The sequence below is a fragment of the Acinonyx jubatus genome, chromosome C1 (assembly GCF_027475565.1).
Source record: "Acinonyx jubatus isolate Ajub_Pintada_27869175 chromosome C1, VMU_Ajub_asm_v1.0, whole genome shotgun sequence".
NCBI lineage: Eukaryota > Metazoa > Chordata > Mammalia > Carnivora > Felidae > Acinonyx > Acinonyx jubatus.
Genome location: NC_069381.1, coordinates 179,815,545 through 179,840,845, shown reverse-complemented (window position 1 = coordinate 179,840,845; position 25,301 = coordinate 179,815,545). Strand labels below are relative to the sequence as shown.

At 40.8% G+C, this 25,301-nt stretch overlaps 2 protein-coding genes across 12 annotated transcripts in view; one reads left to right on the top strand and one right to left on the bottom strand.

Moving 5' to 3' along the window:
- Positions 1-3,028: 3,028 nt before the first annotated feature.
- Positions 3,029-9,483, bottom strand: LOC128314097 (translation initiation factor IF-2-like). Of its 9 annotated transcripts, none has more exons than XM_053215481.1 (4): positions 6,879-9,483; positions 6,682-6,734; positions 4,781-5,373; positions 3,029-3,278 (listed from the first exon to the last, which is right to left on the bottom strand). In XM_053215481.1, the coding sequence occupies exons 1-2, from the start codon at positions 8,178-8,180 to the stop codon at positions 6,723-6,725; spliced, it is 1,314 nt and encodes a 437-aa protein (XP_053071456.1). In that variant the 5' UTR covers positions 8,181-9,483; the 3' UTR covers positions 3,029-3,278; positions 4,781-5,373; positions 6,682-6,722. The 9 variants fall into 9 exon arrangements, with proteins under 9 accessions (XP_053071456.1, XP_053071457.1, XP_053071455.1 ...); XM_053215482.1 differs by having other exon boundaries at positions 4,781-4,883; positions 6,879-9,482; XM_053215480.1 differs by lacking the exon at positions 6,682-6,734.
- HECW2 (HECT, C2 and WW domain containing E3 ubiquitin protein ligase 2) overlaps positions 7,003-25,301 on the top strand; it is a 369,305-nt gene continuing 351,006 nt past the window's right edge. Inside the window, exon 1 of one of the 3 annotated variants that reach the window (XM_027054227.2) lies at positions 7,003-7,130. The gene's annotated coding sequence lies outside the window, so the exon portion shown is untranslated. The other 2 variants (XM_027054211.2, XM_027054201.2) reach the window with 2 other exon arrangements.

Genomic DNA, 25,301 nt, shown 5'->3' with positions numbered 1-25,301 from the left:
CTTCTTCAATTCATATTTAAGGTTTAGTGAGGAGCTTGCCTCACAGGCTGCCCTGGCACCAACTAAAGGGCAATTGCATCAATCTAGAAATGACCCACTTTGGTTGTGCTCACATTTCATTGGATAGAACTAGTCACATGGCCACATAACCATAGAGCATGCTGGGAAAAATAGAGAAGCACAAAGTGATTGGTAAAAACCAATATATTTGTCTTCTGTTCATCAGTTATCCAGTTGTCCCACTTTCACCTGTGACAGACAATGAACTAATCCCCCAGTGAATCATGTCTTTGTAAATCCCTTTACTTGAATGTGGGTGAGGTCTGTGACTTGTTTCTAAGCAATAAAATATGGCAAAAGTGATAAAACATTGGTCTCTTGATTAAGTTACGTTATATAAGACTCTGTCTTAGAAGACTGGAAAGATAGATTCTCCTACTGGCTTTGAAGAAACAAGATGCCATTAGTTCTAGAGCCATAAGGAGATGAATTCTGCCAACACATTGGTGGAGTGGGTTTTTTTTCCTAGTCAAGCATTTCGATGTGAATACAGTTGGCAGACGTTTTGATTGTAGCCTTATGAGACCCTAAGCAGAGGTCCCCATTGAGCTCTGCCCACATTTTCCACCCACAGAAACTATGAAATAATGTGTTGTGTGTTAAGCCACTGAATTTGTGGTAATTGGTTATGCAACAATAGAAAACTAATATATTCCTGTATTTAAAAAACACTCATTTTCTCCCTAAGGAAAACAATATAGTCATTTTTTTTTCTGGTTCTAAATTCAAGATCTTTGATGTATAGTCCTCTCTATCAAGTCCAGATGTGGTGCTTTACGGTGTAGTAACAACTTATGATGTAACAGGACAAGATATCTACCTCCTATGAAGTCCAAAATATAATGATGGACACCCATAATAGATACCACATTCAGAAAAGAAAATAATGGAAGATATGCAACAGACTTGTCCAGAGTAACTCTGAAATCCTATGGGTAGGTATTGTTATATATCCCTGGCCTGGCAGTTTGCTAAGTTTCATGATTAAATTCTGGTTTTGCCCTTGGAGAGGACCTCCCTCGTCCATTGTTTCTCTCCACCCTCATCCTTTTCCCTTCCACCTCTGTGAGGTTCTTCCTTCCCCATTATCTTGCCTGGCCACATATGAAATGAGAAACATTATGTGAGATCTCCTTGGGGAGAGTATACAACATTCAAAGTCTGCTCCTTGCACATGGAAAATTATAAGTCTTGGACTGACAAATAATTTTTTGTCTGGGCTCGTGGTTTCTTTGGTAATATAATTTTCTCTAAAATAAACTAATTTGTGATTTTTCTTTTTTGCATCCAATCAGTTGTATGTTCCAGTAACTGACTCAAAGTGTTTTTTGAAACATAAGTTTTAAATCTCTCTCAACTACATGGTAACCTTGAAGCTCTCTGACCATACCCTCAAATTTGATCTTTTCACTGGCTGAGTTTTACTGAGCTTTTGTCTCTCAGAGTCTTTATAAATCCCATTTTTACTGCTTGGGATCTAAAGCAGTCAGCCTTTCTACCTTTGCAAAGACCCAAATATCTAGACTCCGTGTATTCTCTTTCATTTATTTTTGAAAACTGGTGACTTATTTCCTAAATCATCTACTTATTGTGATACTTTGCCATGTGCTACCAATAGCTTCTTTTTTTATATTGTGGTATACTTGACGTACAATATCATATTAGTTTCGTGTGTATAATAAAGTGATTCAGTATTTGTATACATTGTGAAATGATCATCACAATGTCTAGTGACTATCTGTCACCATACGAAGTTAATACGGCATTGTTGACTATATTCTCCATGCTGTTCATTACATGCCTGTGACTTATTTGTTTTATAACTGGAAGTGTGTACTTGATTTCCTTCACCCATTTTGCTCACCCACCAACTCTCTCCCTTCTAAGGCAATCACCAATCTATTCTCTGTTTTATAAGTCTGGGTTTTGTTTGTTTTGGTTTGGTTTTTAGGTTCCACATATAAGTGAAATCATGTGATATTTGTCTTTGTCAGACTTTTTTCATTTAGCATAATGTCCTCAAAGTCCATCCATGCTGTCATAAATGGCAAGATTTTGTTCCTTTTTATGGCTAAGTAGTATTCCATTGTGTGTATGCATAGCTTTTTTATTCATTCTTCCATTGATGGACACCTAGATTGCTTCCATTTCTCAGTCATTATAAACAATGTTGCAATTAACATAGGGGTACACATTTCTATTTGAATTAGTGTTCTCATTTCTATCTTTGCATAGATACCCAGAAGTGGATTTGCTGCATCATATGATCTATTTTTGTTTTTTTTGAGGAATCTTCATACTGTTTTCCACCATGGTTGCAACAATTTACATTCCCACCAACAATGCTTGAAGGTTCCCTTTTCTCCACAACTCTCCAATAGTTATTCCTTTTTTGTAATAGCCATTCTGACAGGCATGAGGTGATATCTCGTTGCAGTTTTGATTTGCGTTTTTCCAATAATTAGTGATGCTGAACATCTTTTCACGTGTGTATTTATCATCAGCATGTCTTCTTTGGAAAAATGTCTATTCAGGTCTTCTACCTATCTTTTAATCAGATTTGTTTGCTTGTTTGTTTTGTTATTGAGTGGGATGAGTTCTTCATGTATTTTGGGTATTAACCCCTATTGGATATATGATTTACAAATCTCTTCTCCCATTCACTACCAACCAATGGTTTCCATCACTGACTAGTTGTTTCTTCTAATCAATTTACTTAGAGCTGCGGACTCAGTGGCACAAGATAAATTTTAGTTATTATAGCAGCATTTTATTGTTTTTCCCCTGCATATCATTATAACCATATTTCTAGCTTCTAATGTTAGTTTCCTTGTTGCTTGCTACTGAACTCCTAAGTAAATGACACATATTTTAGGTTTTAATTATAGCAATACCCTACTTCAAAATACCAGTTTCTGTTGTAGTCAGGATCATTAATGCTGGCTCATGTAACAAATAACCCCACATCTAATTATCATAGCACTTTATTTCTTGCTCACATCACAGTCTCATATCAGTTAGTCAGCTTTCCTCCAAGTGATGGTTCAGGGATCCAGTCTCCTCCTATCTTGGGATGACACCATTGCAATATATAGCCTCTGTGGTCTCAGTAAAGGTGAAGAGAATAAGAGAAGTCACATTAGATTCTTAATCTTGAGGTAGAAGTGACACCCATCATTGCTCCTTAAATATTTGCCGGAAGTGATCACATGGCTATCCTAAGTACAAAGGAGAATGGAAAATGTAGAGGAACATATGGATATTGTAAACACTCACACTTTCTGCTGTATCTTATTTGACCTCTCATTCCCTATCCTATTAGAATATAAGCTTCACAAAGGCAGTGATTTTTGTCTCTGCCCCTCACTTTTATATCCTCAACACTTAGAAGAGTACCTGGCTCACAGTAAGTGGTTATTAAATATTTACATAAGGAATATATGAATGGGAGAATCCAGAGCTTTTCACCACTGATAATGGGTGAGAAATTGGAAGAAAATGAGAAAAGATTCCAAGCAACCAAAATAGATGCCACAAAATGTAGGCACTAAAGCTCAAGTACATTATTCACTGACCCTCCTCCTTTCCACAAGCCATTCTAGACAAAGTTCTAATGAGAATATAGATCTAGAGTATAGATTCCATGCAAGACATAAGCAGGAACTTAAGAATGAGATATGATTATCAATAAAAGAAAAGGTGATAGGAAAAATATGGGGTTCCAAGAAGAAGGTTACTTTTTAAGTACAACAACAACAAGAAAACTATAATGGTCTAAGGTCATTTGGTGTAGAGGCCAAAAACCTGTTATATACCTACATAGTACCTAACGACATCACTGAATTACAGCACAGTAAATAAATCATAGCCACTATGAAAATAATGAGGCAGTTAGGTTTGGTAAACTTTCTTTAAAAATACAGAAAAGTTGGAATACATTTAAGTTCCATTTTGGCATTCACATGAGTACCCTTATGTCAGACCCCAAATGCCCTAATTGTAATTCACCACTTATTCCCTTCTAATGGTTGATAGATAAAATACGACAGGAATGGACGTCTCAAAACATTATTGTATTTAGTCATTTCTGTGGAAGCTCCCACCCCATGAATGCTATACTGATTAGGCCGCGTTTAGAGTATCTGTTTCAATAGGGGAGAGGTCCATGTTTTTTGGAGTCTGAAGATAATACAGCTCAGAACCTTCTTTAAGAATACACACACATACACACACACGAAAAGAATACACAGTTTAGATATTTTTTTAAATATTTATTTGGAATTAAAAATCACAACAGATTACAAATTAAATTCACAAGTATCAGACATCATCAAATATAAACAAATACAATTATTAAAAAAATTAATTGCCTAATATACTTTTACAATACTTTTCCCTACATTTTGGCTGTATACTGTTTTTTTCTTCATGTAAAAATGATTCTGTCACATTTTGTTCTATAGCATTAATAGCTATTTCAGTCTTTCCATTAGCGTAGTTGATTGAAATTTCTTTTTATTATTGATACTTTAGAAGAGTTTCTTTCCAGTCTACAGTTCATTATTGGAAAAGTTATATACATTTTTAAGATTATCGTCAAATATGGAAAAATCTCTACCAAACTTCTTTCCCATATATTAAGGTGTGGGGGGATTTTCCACATTCCAGTTCTGGGTCCATGTATTCCAAATATTGTCTACCCCGTTACCTGTATACTTACATGCTGGATCCTGAAGGACATATTCATCTGCTGATAAGGTGTCTGGCCCTCCACCTTTGTGTCATAATAACCTGTGGTCAGATAACTGTAGGCCTTTGAGCTGCTGGAATAGATGTCACTGTTACTATAGGCTGTGATGCCCATGAACTACATACATTTATTCCACTTACAAAGTCAATTTTCCCTTAGCCAGGTCCCCAAATGTCCACGACCACCATAATGCTTCCAGACAGAAGGGAAATTATGACAGAATGGAAGTTAGATGAAAGGATACAGCAGGCTCTTGAGAGTAAAATATTTTACTGTTTAAACCTTTACAGAAATCTAAGACCATGGGAACATATTGCTAGGATTCCGCCTGTGGTGTTAGAAGGGGCTTGATGTTTCAGTTTCTTGGAATCTGCCTTTGGGTTCAGCTTTGGACACTACACTTCAGAGGCAGTGTTCACAAACTTGAGCACATTCATAGAAAGGAGGTAACCTAGGATGATGAAGAGTCAGGACACTCATATAATCAGCAGTTAGAGTCCATGCAAAGATCTTGGGAGACACAATTCAAGTAGTGTACAAGTCTGTCCTCAGTTCTTGGAGTCCTGTGAGGTAAAAGAAGTATTATGACTCAATATTAGGAATCACTTTCTAGGGTTAGGCCAGTTTCAACATAGATTTGATCAGCTTGTGAAATACGAGTTTTCTTTATAGGAATGGTTTAAGGAGAGGCTACGTGAGAACCTGTCACGGATTCTGTGAAGGGGAGACTCAAATTAGGTAGTGGCGGTGATAGGGGATGGGGGGGCGGTTTCAGTATGAAATAACCTAACCCTTACACACTTTTACAAGTCTGAGATTCTAGGATGACTTTGCTATTAATTTTATTTGACACCTTAGCCTCAGGTTTAATGCTTGATAAATGGAAAATTTTAAAGATTAGATGGGGCTACTTTTAAAGTAAGAGGAAAAAAAATTTTTTCTTTAAACCTAAGGGCAGCAATAGAGATTCATTTTAGTGTTATTTATTTTTATGCTTTTTTATTTAAGGCAAGATTCTAACATACTTAATACAGGAGGTTAAAGGTTGGAGGTATGGAGTTGATGGGACTAAAGCAAGTTGTAGAAACAGAATATCATGTGGGATCTCTACGGATCCTGATTCTTCTAGTAGGAACAAAAACAAGCTTTTTTTTTTTTTTCTTGCCCTTTTTGAGGGAGGGGGGTTCCTCAATTCTGTGGAATAGCTTAGCAATGGACAGATGTCTGGGAATAATGAGTCAGGGCTTTTCTATGACAGGTAACAGAACACAATTGAAACTGGTCTAAGGAAATAAAGAGGAAGGGGATTTATTGGCTTCAGGGGTAGCGTTCATTCAGACATATTTGCCTCCTAAGGCTCAAAAGGCATTATCCTCTCTCAGCATTCCTTCCCTTGAAGTTGGCTTCCTTCACCTGCATTAGTGGTACCTGTTATCACTGCCTTATTAGTTGTCCTCGTTTAAAAGGCTTCTTGTTCTGAACTGATTCAGCAAAAGCCCCAGATGGAGTTCTCCGACCAAGATACCCATCTCAGAACCAATCTCTGTGGTCTGGACTATGATGACTGGCAGTTCTGGGGAGTGAGGATGGGAGGTGTAACCATCCAGAACCATTAAGACTCCTGGGCAAGAGGGAGGGGTAGTTCCCAAAGGGGGTAAAAAATTTTTTTTCTTTTAACAGAGAAGGGTGGGGAAGATGGATAATACTGAGAGCACACACTCAAAAATTCCAAAATAATGGATATCCATTATTTAGGGGAGGGGACAATGTTTGGGGACTTCCTCTATAGGGCTATAGTTGTTAAACTGTAAAATCAAGTAAATCTTTCCCACATATGGATAGATATCATGCATAGGGGGCAAGATCCTTACATTTTGGCGTTTTTACTCTTTCCTCCAAGTGGGACTGAGAGTCAATGAAGATGCTACAGAAGAAGTAAATGGAAAGCTGAAGCTATTAATGCAGTAATTTTTTAATTTAGTGCCCTCTTTAGGCAAAGTACCCCGAAGCACTTTCAATAATCCATTTTTATTATGACCACACCCCGTGTAAGTGACATGAGTATTACCGTCTTGCCCTTGCAGTTGGGGAAACCGAGGCATGACACTCCTCCATTCAGCTTTTCGGTGGGATTTGGGCAGAGACCTGCTCGCATGACCTCAGAGGGTCTCCTTCCTCCACGGCGCCTCTCAGAACTCTCGTGTCCTTCGGCGTCGCAGGAGAGAAGCTCCGGATCCTCCGCAGCCTCGGGATTCGTCTTCCGCCCGGCTGTACCCGCCCCACTCTCCCGCACCTTCCTCAGGAGGTCCAGCTGGCCAAGGTCTGGCTGTCCCTCCCGTCCTTCCCCCTGCCCCCCGACTCCCTTTCCCCGGTCCCCGACGTGCAGGAAGCCCCCAGCCAAGCGCCCCGCAGGAAGGTGCGGGCAGATGCTGCCCAGGCGTCTAACGGGAGGGGCGCCGGCGCCGCCGGAGGTGAGCGGGCCGGCCCTGCGCTCTCCGAGGGCCGGGGCGCAGGGGTTGGTTGGGGCGGGCGCCCGGGCTAGCCCGGCAGGAGGAAGGTGGCGGCGGGAGGGAGGCCGGGCCAGGCGGCGGGTAGCGGCGAGAGGGGAGATCCAGGCGGGCCGGCGCACTGCTCGCGGGCGACGCCAGGAGAGCGAGCGCCGGGGAGCCGGACGCTGCGGAGCCGCTCGGGCACGCGCCGCGCCCCGCCGGGGTCGCCGAACTCGGCCGGAAACCTCCTCGCGGCGCCCGGACCCCCGGCGCCCTCTGGAGCGCGGGCGGGAGACATGGCTTCGCGCGTCCCCGCCGCCGCGGGTGCTGACTCGACACAATCGGCGGGTCGCGCGGGGGGCGCGGCGTAACCCGGGGGTGGGCGGCGGCGCGGAGCCGCCAGAGGAGCTCCGAGTGTCGCTGGGAGCGAAGGAAGATGCCAGCACAAAGGCGAGCGGAGACCCAGCCCGCTGCGGAGGGCGGCGGGAAGAGTCGCTGAGGGGCGCACTGGACGCGCTCTGCTCTTGCGCCGCGTCTCTCCCGTCGCCGCCTCGGGTCGCGGGGTCGGAGACGGCAGCGCAGGGTCCCTGGGCCCCTTGGCAGCGTCCGCCGCAGTGGGGAGCTGCATGCGACGCGCGGCGGCGCCCCCGGCCGCCTGCTTTCCCCGCGGCGCGCACGGACCGGCCGGAGGGCGCCGGGGCCGCCGGTCTGGTCGACTGCGGGGGCGCCCTCCCGCCCCGCGGCCCCGTTCCCACCCGCAGCCCTCGGCGGCGCCGAGCCCCAGGTGAGTGTGCGGCCGGCGCCGGGCCCTGGCGCCGCAGGTACCGGCTAGCGGGAGGTGCCTTTGTTTTCCTCCCTCGCGCTCCGGCGCGGTCATTCATTTGACATTTTGGCTTCCGCTACCTTGAAATGCGGGTGAGAGACACCGGGACGTGTTTTTTGCTTTGATTATCCGAGGGAGCTGAGACTTTTGGGTCCGTTTGGGCATCATTTGAGGGAGAGGGGGCTTCATTTCTTTTCGGTTAGGAATGGTTTGTGGACATCCTCTGCTGGAGCTTGGGGCCTGGAGAAAACTGGGGCTGCAGATTTAGACGTAGTCGTTTCCGAGGACGTGCAACTGCAGAGGTCTGGCTCTTCCATGCCTGTCTTTTCCTCCCTTTGCAGTGCTCAAGTGTTTTTCCTTTATGATTACCAACTTTAGGAACATCTTTACAGGCATGCTTATTTCTCTAAGAGTTGGAAGTCTTTGGAGACAATACTGAGAGCTCACAGAGTTACAGGGGATCGATGTTAAAGTTCGAGAAGGCAAGCATCGGCGATCATCATAGATAGAGGTGGACGGTAGGCAAACTTCCTGGGAGGCTTTAGCCTTCCTGGTATGTTTCTGCTCTCACTGCCCCAGAGTCAAGGAAACTCTGAATTCTCGCTGTACGTACACCTTTGTCAAAGGGTGAAACTTGTCTTTTCTTGCGCAGTTTTCTGTACTTTGTCTTTTAGAAGAAAAAGATTTTTATGCAATTAGTAGAGTCTTCCATTAGACCTGGTGAAATTTCATGTATTCGTTTGTCTTACCAGTATGATTTTCATTTTACTGTTTCTCCTTTTCCCTCAAGGGCTCATTTCTTGGTTGCCTAGAGAGAGCTTTCCCCACCCCCCTCCTCCCAACAGATGGCTGTACCCTCTGAGAGGTTATCTTTAACATGACACTCACATTACCTATACAGAGAAATCAGTTATATGGCTTATCTTTGGCATTATTAAAGCAAGAGGCCTAATCTGGATGGGGATATTATTAATGGTGTGAAAATCTGGAGCTTGCTAATCTGTTTGGTCATCAGAAGATTCCTGCAGGGATTGTTTATATAGTGTGGGAGACAGATGGCATCCTTAGCAGACAAGAGAAGCCCGGCATAAAGGGTCATTGTATTTTTCAGAAACTATCCACTTCACTGTTGGGAGGAGGGGTAGGGTGCTGTGGAGGGTGGGGAAGATGTAATTTTGATCTCCCAAAGGAGACATTATAACCTTACCATTTGATCTCCTAACCAGTTAATTTCTTCTTTCTTTGAGCATTTAAAAAGTCATCATTGTTTGTTTTGATTATTTGTTTGGCACATTTTGGTCTCATTTGTGGTTATGTGAAGCAGTTTAAACAGTTACATTAGCAAAGATGTCTTTGCATTTAAGATTACCATACCACCTTTGGGGAGAAAACAGTCATAACTTTCTTAGCTCTTGTTCATTTCAACAAAGGGCCCCTTGCTCGCATACAGTCTCCTCGCTGGAAGGATGGTAGTCCAATCTGCATGAATTCATCCACCATCTCTATGGCAGGTGGTTCCCAGTCTTACAGCCCTTGCCCCCAGAGCCTCAGCTATGGATAGTACTTACCTTCTGTAATTACTTAGCCCAAGACATTTGCTTTACCATCGCCTCTATCACAACTTTGAGCAGACTTTGGCAGTGAATCTTTATGAAGGACCATGGAGTCTGTGAAGAATCAAAGTCATTCTGAATATTTGAGATAAGCCAGCTGGAGCTTTTCTGCTCCATCCAGTATTATAGCTCTTTATGTGCTGTAGATTATAAATCTGGTCTTCCCTCTCCGATTGTGAGGGAAAATATCCCAGCAAATTAATATTCATCAATGACAGGACTAGATTTAATGAAGAACATGAGCAATGTTTGACCCCTCTGAACAGGAAATATGGAATAAAAGTAAGCATTGGCTCTGTTTTTCTTGGGCAATGTGATCTTGAGAGAAAAACATGGTTTCCTATTCTTTTCAAAGACTTTTTCACCCTTGATCTCAGCAAAAGGCAAAGAAACTTAGGTTGTTACCTGTAGTTGAGGACAAATGCTATAACCTTTTCTGTGGATGAATGTATTTTGCGGGAGAGGTGGCTTTTCGGCTCTGTCCAGTTTCAACGGGTGCCCTAGCGTCAGTGAAAGGATCTAACACTCGAAATACTTTTTAAATCACTGGCTGGTATCTGTGTACCCTCTTACCAGGTTGCTGTCTCGTGAAGTGTTGCTTTAATAGAAACCCGAGGCTCCAGGCCTGAGGCTTGCTATGAGCCTGGCCTGGATCCACGTTTTAGTGTGTTGCTTTTTTCCTTGGGTAAAAATGGAACCAGTTTTGCATGGTGCGTTTAATAGGGAGAGAGAGCATGGAGTGAAAACCTTTCCTTTTCCATTGTTGAAAGCCAGGCGTGACCTGAAAGAGAGAGGACTATATTTGAAGTTTGGTTGACCTAACAGAGACAGAGGTTGCTTCTTTATACACAGGATGTCTTTTGTATGGGAATATGAATGGGGAATTAGAAGAGTGACCAGACCTCTTAGTTTGTCTGCAATAGTCCTAGCTTATTCCTGTTGACCTATCTTAGTTATCAAAAGCACCCCTATGCACGTTTAAAAGTGCCCTGGTTGGGATGATAAATTTTTTGGTCATCCTAGATGTTAAGGAATCTTGACTTTTCTTTACCACCCTCTCCGGACCACAGATTTTTCTTTTATTCATTATATGCAAAGATAAGCAAGACAAACAAAACAAAACAAAACAAAAAACAAAAAATGCACACAGAAAAAAATATCAAGGAAGATAGAAGAATGAGGTAATTGATTATGTATTTATTTACACATACAGGAAAGAAATAGTTTATCCTTAAGTTGCTAAGTGTCTGCTATGGCTCTAAGCCTATGTTATTATTGTCTTTCAAGAATGTGAAGAGCTAACACTTCCCCGTTTACCTAGGGCCAACAGGGCTTGCAGAGAAGAATGTGGTGAGCCTGCTCAGCCCATGAAAGTTCTCATAGGGGTTTGAGATTGCGCAGGTGACCTGGTAAGGGTTTGGGTTCCAAACCTAGATATTTGAAGCTTGTGGCATCTACTTCTGCAACTGTTGCTATCTACTTCGCCGAAGAATTGCCTGTTTGAAACAGTTCACTTGCAGTGCTGGCCAGTATGTGTTAGAATTAATTATGGCTGTCACCTTTTCCATACGCACTCCAATAAAATCTTCAAAATTGAGGTCAGCATAGGAAGGGGTTTATTTATCTCCTTTATAACTTGGATGACTATGTAATTCTTTTGTCCAGACAAGGACACTTTTGAGAGTAAAAGGTAGCAATAACTGGAAGAGGCACTGGGTCAACAAGCATAACCTGGGACTGTCCCAGGAAGACGATGATGTATGGTCATCTTAACTATGACCCAAGCCATTATCTTTTTATGAAGAATACCCATAAGATGGAAAAATGTCTTTAGCTTCTTCTAGATTTGTTCAACATAATTTTTTTTTAAACAGAGGGAACAGTTAAAACATTTTTTAAAAATGTTTATTTATATTTGAGAGAGAGAAACTGAGTGCAAGCGGCAGAGGGGCAGAGAGAGAGGGAGGCAGAATCCGAAGCAGGCTCCAGGCTTTGAGCTGCCAGTACAGAGCCTGATGTGGGGCTTGAACCCACAAACCATGAGATCATGACCTGAGCTGAAGTCAGTCGCCTAACCGACTGAGCCACCCCGACTAAGTTCACCCATGGGTGAACATCCCATGTTCAACATAAATTTTTATGCATGTGCATGCATGTACATGTATGTGTGTATTGTTTACACAAACATTGATCATATGTCTATAGACGTGTGTACTGTAAGGTTGAAATAAACCATTCAAGAAGGCCTAGTTATTTGGAAAATTGTGGCCTTCATAATCTCTTCTATGGATTGACTTTTGAACTAAACTCTCTGCATCCAGCCTGTCTAAACTTTAAATCATCTCCTGACCTTGTGTAGTTTGAATACCAATCTGTTAGTATAATTCTTGTTTCAAAATCTGTGTTGGTTGTCACTTTCTGTTTAGTTCTCAAAGATCTGCAGATAGTTTGGTGGTTAGAAAGGAAAGGCAATGAAAACATTTTATTCACTGGTTCATTGACTCAACTACTATTTATTGGGCACCTTTCATAAGTCAGTGTCTGATCTAGTTGCTGAGGATATATCAATGAATAAAACAAGAGATCCCTGCCCTTGTGAAGTTCTCATTCTCTTGGGGCGGAAGGGTGGGATGAGAGACAGATAATTAAAAAAATGAATAAGTAGCTTAAATAGCATGCTAGAAGGAAGTACATGCTTTTGGAAGAAAGGGAAAGTAGAACAGGATAAATGTGTTTGAGTAGCCTTCCTGGGGAAAGAGATCCTAACTTTAAGCCAAGACTTTGAAGGAGGCGAGAGAAGTTACTCATACGGAGTTTTCCAGGTGCAAGGAACAGCCAGTGTGAAAGCCTAAAGGATGTGTTCAAAGATTAGCAAGAAGATCAGCATGATGGGGTGGGGTGACTGGGTGGAGTTGGAAATGAGATCAGAAAGGTGTTATAGAAGTGGCAGAGCATGTAGGACCTTGATATTACAATGTGAAGAGTAATTACAATGTCAGCAGAAATCCCATTGTGTTCTTAAAACTCATAATATTAAAAAGTTGTGTTTGTGCTATGAAGCCTGCACTGGTCAATATGACTTACATTTCACAAATAGTGCACTTCATCTTGGCTAATATACTCTTTCTGTCGTTTGCTTACTGTTTATTTGTTAAACTAGCATATTTTTGGTTGTTGCTAGTCTTAAATTATACCCCCATTTTGCAAAAATAGAACAGTGGCTCAAGAGTGGTTCTTTGAAGTGTGAAAATAGTAATTAAAATAGTAATGTAAATGCTGGGGTTCAGAATGTCATAAACATACTTAGAGAACTCAATCCTGCTGCAAATATAAAATGTGAAATCTGTATGTATAAAAACAAGGGAATCCGTGATAATCTCCAAACAGTAACTGAAATTGAAAAGTGCTAACGGAAGTATGATGATGACTATCTTAAAGCTGTTTTTTTTTCCTTGACTTTGCCATCCATTCGCTCCTAATTCCCAGTCGTTGCCTGTTATGAAACTGTCCAATAGTGGCATGAAGCCATGGATGTTTTGGTGTCATTTTCAAACAAAGCACAGTGGCTTCTCTGTTATACCATTGAAGTTTTCCAGGACAAGCACACAACAATGCTTTCCATTACAAAATTAACATATCCTATTGCTACAGGTAGGGAAGGGACTAAAACCCTAGTAGCATCATTAAAGGACTCTTGTAGCAAAAATAAGAATGAGTCATATTATTGGATAGACACTTGCAAAATCGGCTAGATAGCTAAAGACAAACATCCTTAAAGAGAAACCAGAAGTTATAGACAGAATTCCTCTGTCAAATGACACGGTTGGCTGTTGCATAAGAGCAGTGGAGTAGCATGGGGAAGAGCGATTCCGATCAAGTACATACTAGCAGATATTTCACTTTATGGTTGGATGAAACTACTGAGGTCATGCACAGAATGAATCAGCTCTTGGCACTTGTTCAGGGAGGAGTGCTTGGTGATGCTTTGTTCATTTATCACTGAAAACTCATGCTGCAAGAGAGGAGATTTTTCTTTTGGCTAACTGTTATTAATGAGACTGGAAAAGTTGCTAAGGGGGCAGGACTTACAGAGCACTAGTTTCATGTTCGAATGAGAAGGTGATGGCTTTGTAAAGAAAAGAAGCTGTACCTAGAAGCCAGTCTGTGTGCTGCTCCGTTCACAGAACAGATGTAGTGCCTTCTGATCTTGAGGAAATACTAAAAGAGAGACCTGGGTGTGGTCAAAGTGCAGCCCCCGAGTATAGGAGTGTGCTGTGCAAAGTGACAGGCAGGGAGCATAAGACTGCTTTTCCATGCTGACATATGCTGGCCATTTAGAGGGAAGGCACATGTAAAATATTTTATCTGTGGAGTAAGATGAATGTTTCTTCATGGCACCGATGAGAAACCATTTCTCTTCTATCAAGTAGCACACCTCACCGATATACTCTGCCCACAGTGAGTGATGTCAAGGGCAGGGAGGCAAGGAAGAATTGTCAACAAATAAAACAATCTGCAACAATCTTAGGACTAAGAAATTTTTTCATTAGAGAAAGTTGGAGATCTACATTGACCGTAAAGGGTTACGGAGGTAATATTTTCAGTAATGGACAGTCCTTTAAATAATAACCATATTTCCTCTTGATGACCCATTAAAAGAATAAGAACACAAAGAAGTAGAACTTAGACCTACTAATTTTGATGGAGAGAAGGTACAAGTGTATACATGGTATTTGAGAGCATGTAGAGAACCATGCTGGGAGGAACCTAGGCCTTTAAGATTTTCATGGAGATACTGGGTGTTAGGGGGGGACAGGTAGAAAGAGATGGAGAAGTCTGACCATTGGACATCACTTTTTATATACTTTTGCCTTAGGCTTGGTTTCATTCGAGACAAATGGAGTTGATATTCAAAAGCTTTCAGGACATGATTTGTATTGCCCCTGACCTAAACTAGAAAAAATAAATGATCTCTAGTGGTCTTGGATTCTGTATGCATAGGCCTTCTTCCCTTCCTCCCTCCTTCCCTCTCTTCTTCCCTCCCATCTTCTTTTCATTTGTTCTTTCCACCTTAAGTCATTTAATTGGCATCTTTAAGCTAGAAGAGACTTTGTGAGCCCATCTCTTGTATCTCCGTGTCTTAGGTGGATACCTGTGCTACCCAGGGCAAGAGGGATAAGGGCCTCTAGGGAAAGGAAATTCTGTTCCTTGCTCAGCCAACCCACTCTAATGTGTAATGTCCAGTTATAGCACGCATTTAAATTTGAACCCTCATTCTTCAATGAAGATCCATTTCCCTTTTTTTGTATATAAATAAAGATGGAATCTTTGTTTTTTGTCTGATAACCCGTCTATATTGGTCACCATTATTTACTTCTAGAACATAAGTGATTCATGCGTTATTCATTGAACAAACATCGAGAGCTACATACATGCCAGGCTCTATGCTAAGCGATAGGTATAAAAGAGGTTGATAATTAGACATGGCCCTGCCCAGATAAAACAGAGAATCTAGTAGGAAATAGACAACAAGGATATGATAAACAAACACATACATAATTGCAAAGCAAATGTGGCAAAAATGTTTACATTTGTTAATTGTGGGTGGTGGTATATGGGCTGCTATTAACTTCTGAACTAGATGAGCTTCTGAATATATATTTGCAATGTTTCCTAAGTAAAAAATGAAAAAATATGGTCGGAAGCGTAAGTACTTTGTAGAGGGGACTTCGATAGACAGTGGAGTGTAACAGACTTCCTTTGGATGGAGTAGTCAGGGAAGACCTGAAGTGCACCTCATTGCCTGCCTATGTAAGAGGGATAAGGGTCACTTGGACAGGGTTCAGAGAAGAGTCACAAAGATAACTGATGACATGGTTGGAAATAAGACGTATCTATGAGAACAGTCTCGAAGAACTGGGGATGCTGAGCAGCGGGAGAAATTTACCTGATGCGGCGGGGTTGGCTGTCATTTTGTTAAATTTATAGGGTCTTTTACACAACCACATTCTCTTCAGTCACGTCCCATGCTTAACAGCAGGCAAGGCATGTTATTCCGGTTAGAATTATGTGTGAGAGGAAAATTGAACTTTTGTGCTTCAGCTGAGGAAAAATTGGAAAGGACCTGAGAGACAGACCAGTTCAGCCTTCCTGTGAAGAAATATCTCTTTAATGTTCTTCACAGGCGGTCATCAAGTTCTTAGGAGATCCTTTCCATGCTTCCTCTACTCAGAATGGGGTGGTGGTGAGTGGGGCACTCACTCTGGTTTACTTTTATTAGGCCGGTCTTCTTTCTGTCCCGTAAATACCCCAGACTCCTCTCTCCCTCAGTACCTTCCTTCTACCACAGGAGGCACTTCCCACCTGGAACACCCACCAATTGAACTTACTTTCCAGGCCCTGTACCTCCATTGCCTTTCTGTATACAATCTGAAAACAGTAGTTTTCCCATTTTTCCCGTCTTACCTTTCTGAAGAATATGGCATTTCTTGTAGTATATATAGCTTCCTTTGTCAGTGACTGACAGAAAGGGCGGGTAGAATCAGTGTCATAATCTGAGGGGATAGAAGGAAGTGGGTTTGGTTTGACATCTTCCCCTCCAGATGCTGATATGCCACCCTCATATCACTGTTTTATAGCAGTTAATATCATAATCTTCTTTGCTTTACATGGTGTACTAGTTATTTTGTTTCTTACCAGCCTTTCGCCAACTAGGTTTTAAGCACCCTCAATATTTGGAAACTTGGCCAACACCTGTGTATAATGCCCAGTATTGATCATGGAGTGAATATACAATTATCAATGCCTAATGGTTGAAAGGCATTGTTTCATTCTCATGGACCATTATGAAAGGATATTATTTATATAAATCAGATATTAAGTTGGCACAGATACTAAATAATTAACATTTTGTAGTTTTTAAAATGGCAGAAAGTCAAGTCTTGGGGGTCTGATTCATTGAGATAATTCTAATCTCAGAACTCCTTCTTCCTTTGTAAGTCTTCTAACTCCTTGCTAGTCAAAGTGTAGTCCATAGACCGGCAAGCATCAGCATCACCTGGAAGCTTGTCAAAAAAAAAAAAAAAAAAAAAAAAAAAAAGAAATGCCAAATCTCAGGCCCCACACCAGAACTACTGTGAATCAGAATCTGCATTTGAACAAGATCCCCAGCTGTGTTGTATTAGGGAAAGCAAAGTTGGAGAAACATTGTTTTAACTTACCAGAATCCCGAAATTTAGGAGGAGCATTTATCTTCAAAGAGAAGGAAGACTGGAAATGAGGATTTCATCAGTCTCTGGGTGAGATTGTCGGTGCTTTCTGCAGTGTGGCCTCATTACACTGCTTCACGTAGAAGCTTCCAGGCCAGAAGATGTCTCTGTAGGAGTGTCCTGGAGGAATTTAAGTGGGTGATATGTGTGAGACATGATGGTGATTACAGGAATTTGAAGCAGTTGTTGGAGCGAGAAACTAGGAGAGCTTGGTAAAGGCGGAGGGGCGTGGCCATGCAACCTAATACTGAAAATAAAGGAAGAGGTCTTCCCTTTAGAATCTGAAACAATTTCTGATGCTGAGGGCTTGCACTTGTCTTAAAGTCTAATGCCTCCAGAACCAGCACGTCACAGATGAAACCAGCTGGATGTGCTGTGCATGGAGACCTTGTAGAGTGGTGAGGATCATGGAGAGGCATTCTTCATCAGAGGGGAGAGGGGGCCACTCAGCTCGCTCTGTTGTTACCACATGGGAATTTGGGTCTAGCATGGCCAAATCTTCACATTTTTCAAACGAAGCTAGAAATGTAAGTTTTTATGTAAAACATCTCTTGAGTGCTAATTAAAATGTTTTTAGAACAGCACAGGCCAAACAAAATTCATATGCTGCCTGCATCTGTTTTACAACCCTTGTTCTGGAGCCACAGAACATATGAGATTGTATCACTGCTCAGCTTTTGTGATGCAGGGCACAAACACAGAGGTGTTTGGGTTTTGGTAGGGACCATTTTGGATCGTTATCAAGTAAAAGAAATGAAAGGCATGAAAGAAAGGAGCTGCATTTGTGTTGATGACCTGACAAAATGTATATCTGCAGAACCTTGGTGGCTAAAGGTATTTGAAAGAAAGAGTTGGGGGCTTAAAGGAATACAGTTTAGGTCCTGTGAGATCTGAAGGGGGTTGGGATGAGGGTGAGGAAATGGAGACATGGAAATTTCTTGGTACACGCAAGCTGGGATCCCACAGCAACACAGCAATCAGCGCTGGGGGGCTGGACCACAACTTGGACTTTCTTGTGTTGGGAGAGGAGTGTGACGGGAAATAGAATTTGAGTTAATTTTTCTTTAGCATCTGGTTGTTATATTTGGGTGCCTGCTAATATTGAACGTTTGCTGGAATTAGATTTTCTTTTTTTTTTTTTTTTTTAAATTTTATTTATTTTATTTATTTTTATTTTTGGGACAGAGAGAGACAGAGCATGAACAGGGGAGGGGCAGAGAGAGAGGGAGACACAGAATCGGAAACAGGCTCCAGGCTCTGAGCCATCAGCCCAGAGCCCGACGCGGGGCTCGAACCCACGGACCGCGAGATTGTGACCTGGCTGAAGTCGGACGCTTAACCGACTGCGCCACCCAGGCGCCCCTGGAATTAGATTTTCAATTAAAGTTTGTCATGGTAAAATTAGCATTTTATATATTTTGAAAGTGAAAACTAGGAGAAAGAATCAAAATTCTTTCCAAATATTTATTATTGATTATGTTTCTTGTTAAAAAACTAAGTTCCTCAAGGGTCAGTACTCTTTGTTATTTATCTTTGCATCCTGGCATCTAGCACAGTCTGGGTTAGTGAATGTTTGTTGATCTGAAATGATTGTAAGGCAAAATGTAATTTATTTTTCATCTTGGAAAATCATTCTGTAGGTATTCATTTTCCTCACTGATTAAAAAAAAAAACGATAGCCTTATTGAGATAATAATCCTCATACCATGAAATTCACCATTTTAAGTGTACAATTTGGCGAGTTTTAGTATATTTGCGAAGCTGTGCAACCACCACCGCTAGGTAACTTCAGAACCCTTTCATCCCTCCCAAAAGAAGCCCAGTTACTCATTAGTTACTCACCGTGACCCTTCCTCCCACCTCCTGGCAACTGCTGTCCTACATTCTGTCTCTATAGATTTGCCTATTCCAGACACTCAGTTTGTGAGATTGCGTCACGAGTTGGGCTCCCTGCAGACATCATGGAGCCTGCTTGGGATTCTCTCTGTCCTTCTCTCTGCCCCTGTCCAGCTTGCTCTCTCTCTCTCTCTGCCTTCTTCGCACTCACATGCAAGCATTCTTTCTCTCAAAATAAAATAAATAAACTTAAGAAAAGGTGGAGTTGTATAATATGTAGTGTTTTGTGATTGGCATCTTTCACTTAGTATAATGTTTTCAAGGTTTATTTATGTTGTAATGTGTATCAGTACTTTGTTCTTTTTCTTTTAGAGAGAGAGAGAGAGCGAGCGAGCACAGGAGTGGGGAGGGGGACAGAGAGAGAGAGAGAAAGAAAATCTTTTTCAAAAAGATTCTTTTTAAACTTTTTTTTTTAACTTTGTTTGTTTTGAGAGAGAATGAGCACAAGGAGGAGAGGGGCAGAAAGGGAGGGGGAGAGAGAGAATCCCAAGCAGGCCCTGTGCTGTCAGCACAGAGCCCAGCATGGGGCTCGAACTCACAAACTGAGAGATCATGACCTGAGCTGAAATTGAGTCAGACACTTAACCGACTGAGCCACCCACCCAGGTGTCCCAAGAGAGAAAATCTTAAGCAGCCTCCAGGCTCGGTGCAGAGCCCAACGCAGGGCTCTATCCCATGACCCTGGGATCATGACCTTAGCCAAAATCAAGAGTCAGATGCTCAGGCAAATGCTCAACCGACTGAGCCACCCAGGCTCCCCTATTTTGTTCTTTTTTATAGCCAAATAAAATTGTACTGTATGGATATCCCACATTTTGTTTATCCATTCACCAGTTGATGGACATTTCAGATGTTCTCACTTTTTGGCTGTATTATCAATGATTCTGATATGAAGACTTGTGTAAAAGTTTTTATATGGATATGTTTTCAGTCCTGTTGAGTACATAACTCAGAGTGTAATTTCTGGGTCATATGGTAACTACATTTATCATTTTGAGAATCTGCTAAACCATTTTTCAAACTGAGTGTACTATTTTGCATTTCAGTCAACGTGTGAAGGTTCCAATTTCTCTGTATCCTCAGCAACACTTGTTATTTATTTTTCTTTTTGACTTTAACCATCCAAGGGAGTATTAAGTGCTATCTCATTGTGGTTTTGATTTGCTTTTCCCTAATGACTAATGATGTTGAGCATCTTTTCATGTGCTTATTGGCCATTTGTATATATTCTTTGGAGACATGTCTCTTCAAATTCATTGCTTATTTATTTGTTTATTTATTTAGAGTGGAGGCGGGGTGGGGGGGACAGGGGAAGAGAGAGAATCCCAAGCAGGCTCTGCACTGTCAGCGCAGAGCCTGAAGAAGGGCTTGAACTCACCAACCGTGAGATCATGACCTGAGCAGAAACCAGGAATCCGACATTTAACCAACTGAGCCACCCCAGGCACCTCTCATTGGTAGTTTTTAAATTGGGTTATTTTACGTTTGTGTTGTATGAATTCGTTTTATATCCTGGATCCTAGACCTTTATGAAATACATGACTGGAAAATATTTTTCCTATTTTGTGGATTATCTTTTTACTTTCTTGATAGTGTCATTTAAAGCACAATCATTTATAATTTTAATGAAGTCCAGTTATTATTATGTTTTTCACCCTTGTGCTTTTGGTGTCATACCTATCCTTGTTGGTCTAATTATTATGTAAGTTGTGACAAGTAGAATATTAACATCTCCAACTATTGTTGAATTGTCTTTCTCTCAACTCTATCAATTTGTACTTATGTATTTTATAGTCCTGTTCTGAGGTACATACATTGTTTATATCATTATGTCTTCCTTCTGAATTGACTCTTTTATCATAAAATATTCTTCTTTCTCTCTAGTTACAGTTTTTGTCTTAAGGTCTATTTTGTCTGATATTAGTATTGCCGGTCCATCTCTTTTTTTAAGTTGCTCTTTGCACGATATATCTTTTTCCATCTTTTTACCTCCATCCTGTTTGTGTCTCTGAATCTAAAGTGTCTCTTTTAGGCAGCAAGTAGTTGGATCACTTAAAAAATATGTTCTGCCTATCTCTGCTTTTTGACTAGAGTGTTTTAGCTAGTGACTGGAATGTTTAATTTATTTGCATTTAATGTTAATTACTGACAATAAGATTTTATTTGTCTACCACTTTGCTATGCCTTCTGTATGCCTCAGGTCTTTTTTATTCAGTTCCTTCATTACTGCCTTGCCTTGTGTTAAATATCTATTTTCTAGTGTACCATTTCAGTTCCCTTGTTGCTTTTAATTCCCTTGTTGATTTTCATAGGTCTTTATTCTGTCATGACTGATAATATTATTATGATATTTTTTGAGTTATATCATTATGTTTGCTGTGGGGATTACAATAACCTTTTTAATTTAAAACAGCCTTACTCAGATGAATTTCGGAAGTACACAGAAGCTTCAATATAGCTCCATTCCTTGCTTTACATATTATAAGCCCATCACTGCCCTTTTTTTTTTAAAGTTTAATTTTGAGAGAGAGAGCACACGTGTGCATGTGCAGGCAAGTAGGGGAGTGGCAGAGAGAGAGAGGGAGATGGAGGATCCAGATCCCAAGTGGGCTCCCTGATGACAGCAGAAAGCCCTATGCGGGGCTTGAACCCATGAACCATGAAACCGTGACCTGAGCTGAAGACAGATGCATAACTGACTGAGCCACTCAGGCTCAACTGTCAATGCAGTTGTTCTTAAATCAGATAATAGAAAAGGGTTATAGCAAATACATTTATGTTGTCTTTTACATTTAACTACGTAGTTAGCTTTACTGATTCTCTTAATGTCTTTGTGTAGGTTGGAGTTAATGTTTGGTGTTTTTTTCATTTCAGCCTCAAGGACTAACTTTAGTATTTCTTGAAGGACAGATTCTCTAGTGACAGATTCTCTCAAGTTTTGCTTAAATGGGAATGTCTTAATTTCTTCTTCATTTTTGAAGGATAATTTTATTGGATGTAGAAGTCTTGTTTTACCTTTTTATTTCACTGCTTTGAATATGCTGTTCCACTGCCTTCTAGCCTTCTCTAGTGTCTGATGAAAAATCAATTGTTACTGTTATTGAGAATCCCTTTTATGTGGTAGACTTTCCTGCTGTGTTTAAGTTTCTGTCTTTTGACATTTTGACTATGATGTGTCTTGGTGGGGTTTCTTTACAGTTTATCCTACTTTGGGTTTGTTGAGCTTCTTGGATGTATAGATTAATGTTTTCATCAAATGTGGGAAGTTTTTGGTCATTATTTTGTTAAATATTCTTTCTGTTCCTTTTCCTTTCTTTGGGGGATTCCCCATATGCATGTATTGATACAATATTTGTTGTTCTATAGATCTCTGAGGCTCTGTTAATTTTTCTTCATTCTTTTTTTTGTTCCTAAGACTGGATAATTTCAACTGACATGTCTTCAAGTTCGCGGATTCTTTTTTCTGCCTATTCAAATTGTTGAATCCCTCTAGCGAATTTTCCATTTTGGGTATTGTACATTTCAACACCTGAATTTTTAATCTTTTTTTAAAAATAATTTTTGTCTCTATATTGATATTGTCTGGTGAAATATTCTTTTTATATTCTACTTTAATTCTTTAGACATGGTTTACTTTAATAATTTAAACATGCTTATAATAGCATATTTAAATCTTCGTTTAGTATGCCCCATCTGGATTTCTCAGGGACATATTTAAAAAAAATTTTGGGGGGCACCTCGTGGCTCAGTCAGTTAAGTGTCCAACTTCAGCTCAGGTCATGATCTCGTGGTTCGTGAGTTTGAGCCTGACATCAGGCTCTGTGCTGACAGCTCAGAGCCTGGAGCCTCTCTCTCTGCCCCTCACCATGCTTGTGCTCTCTCTCTCTCTCAAAAGTAAATAAACATTGAAAAATTAAAAAAAAAATAAAAAAATTTTTAATGTTTATTTGTTTTTGAGAGAGAGATAGAGAGAGAGAGAGGGACAGGGCTCAAACTCATGAACTGTGAGATCATGACCTGAGCCAAAGTCGATGCTTAACTGACTGAGCCACCCAGATGCCCCTCTTAGGGACATACTTTAATTTACTACTTTATTTCCTATGCAGGGACCAAAAACTCTCCTATTTATTTGTGTGTGTGTGTGGGGGGGGGGTAGGTTTTTGTTGGAAAGTGAACATTTCAAATAATATCTCATGGCAACTCTGAAAATGAGATTTCATTCCCTCCCCAGGGTTTGGTACTTTTGCTCTTTGTTGTTATTTGTTTACAGACGTTTCTGAATAAATTCTGTAAAGTCTATTTTTTGTCACATGTGGCTACTGAAGCCTCTGCTTAGTTGCCTTAGTGGTCAGCTAGTGATTTGACAGAAATTTCCTTAAATGCTTGGAATGAATAAGTCCTTCCATTGGTGCTGAGAAGCCCTGGGTGCATGTTAGGGTACATCTTCAGCAATCAGCCATGCTGCTATTTACAACTCTGCCTTGGTCTTCAGTTGCTGCAGGCATAGAGGCTCAATGTCAGCCAGAGATGAAAGATGAGGGTCTTCTCAGGTATTTGTTGCATGTGTGTGTAGTGCTACATATGCATGTGGTCTTCTATATCCCAAGGAATATGTCAGAGCTCTTCAAGTCCTTCTATGTACGTCTTATTCCGCAGATTTTCGTTTTAAGTTTTTTAGTCAGCCTCTCCCCCCACTTCCCCCCCCCCCCGCCATAACTGGTATTGCTGCGTCAGGTGTTTGCAGTGTTAAACAACTGTTTTCTTTTCTTTTTTTTTTTTAAATGTTTATTTATTTATTTTGAGACAGGGAGAGAGAGTGCGCCAGTGTGTGTGCACACGCGTGTGCACGCTAGCAGGAGAGGGGCAGAGAGAGAGAGAATCCCAGGGAGGCTTGACACTGTCAGTGCAGAGACTGACACAGGGCTCGATCCCACAATCATGAGGTCATGACCTGAACTGAAATCTAGAGTTGGAGGATTAACCAAATGAGCCACCCAAGTGCCCTAAACAATTGTTTTCAACAAATGCTGAGAGGCTAGAGCTTTTTCCAATGAGTGATCCCTGAGTTGGGCCCAGTAAACACAAGGCCTGAGAATGGGAATTTTCCAGGTCAAATAATGACAGTTCTCTGGGATAGGGCCTTTTTAGGGGAACTCCAAACCCATTTTGCCTTCTCATGGATCACTAGAGTACTGGCTTTCTCAGTCATTTGTGGCTGCAAGGATGCTCATTTTCAAGGGTACTGTGATACTAGGGAGAGAGTGATGGAAACAGGGAAATTAAAATCCTACAAAACTCAGTGTTCTTACTGAGATTCAAACATTCATGACTCAAGTATCATTGTAATGTTGTAAGTCTTTTGTTTATTTCCATAATTTTGAAAAAGTTGATTTTGACAATTTTTGGTAGCTTTTGTGCTTTTATGGAGGAGCAGATTTTGGGAGATTCTTACTTGGCTATTCTGGAAGTGCTTCCCCCTCCTACTGAATTTTACCACTGGCTGCTAGAATGTGATGTTACAATTGATTGGTTTCTTTTTTTTCTCTTTCTTTCTTTCAAGATTTTGAAGCATGATTTTTTTATTTAATTTATTTTTATTTTTTAGCATTACTTATTTTTGAGAGAGAGAGAGAGACAGAGCATGAGCAGGGGATGGGGAGAGAGAGACACACAGAATCCCAAACAGGCTCCAGGCTGTCAGCACAGAGTCCACTGTGGGGCTTGAACCCACAAACCACGAGATCATGACCTGAGCTAAAGTTGGATGCTTAACCAACTGAGCCACCCAGGCGCCCCAGAAGCACAATTTTTATTATCTGTTTTCTTTTTTATCTGTTTTTTTTAATGCTTTTTATAGGTATATACTTCTTTAAACATCCATGTGTATACTTCAAAAATATTTAAATTGAGGTAAAATACACGTAACAAAATTTTGTTGTCTTAATTAACCATTTTAAATGCACAGCTCGTAATGTTAAGTACATTCACTCTGTTGTATAAGCAATCTCCAGAACACTTTTCATCTTGGACAACTGAAAATCTGTATCCATTAAACAAAAATTCCCCATTTCTCCCTCCCACTAGCTCCTGAAACCACCATTCTACTTTCTGTCTTTATGAATTTGACTACTGTAGCTACCTCATATAAGTGGAGTCATACAGTGTTTGTTTTTTTTGTGACTTGGTTATTTCATTTAGCATAATGTCCTCCAGGTTCATCCAGGTTGTAGTATATGTCAGAATTTCCTCACTTCCTAAGGCTGATTAATATTCTGTTGTATGCATTTAACACATCTTGTTTATCTGTTCATCCATCAGTAGACACTTGTGTTGCTTCTACCTTTTGCTATTGTGAATATGAGCATAGATCTACACATCTCTTTCAATTCTTTTTAGTATATT

Coding starts and splice junctions, on each gene's coding strand:
- LOC128314097 (XM_053215474.1), bottom strand. CDS start 8,180: ATGAATGACCGCGCCGGAGCGCGAGGGAGGAAAACAAAGGCACCTCCC.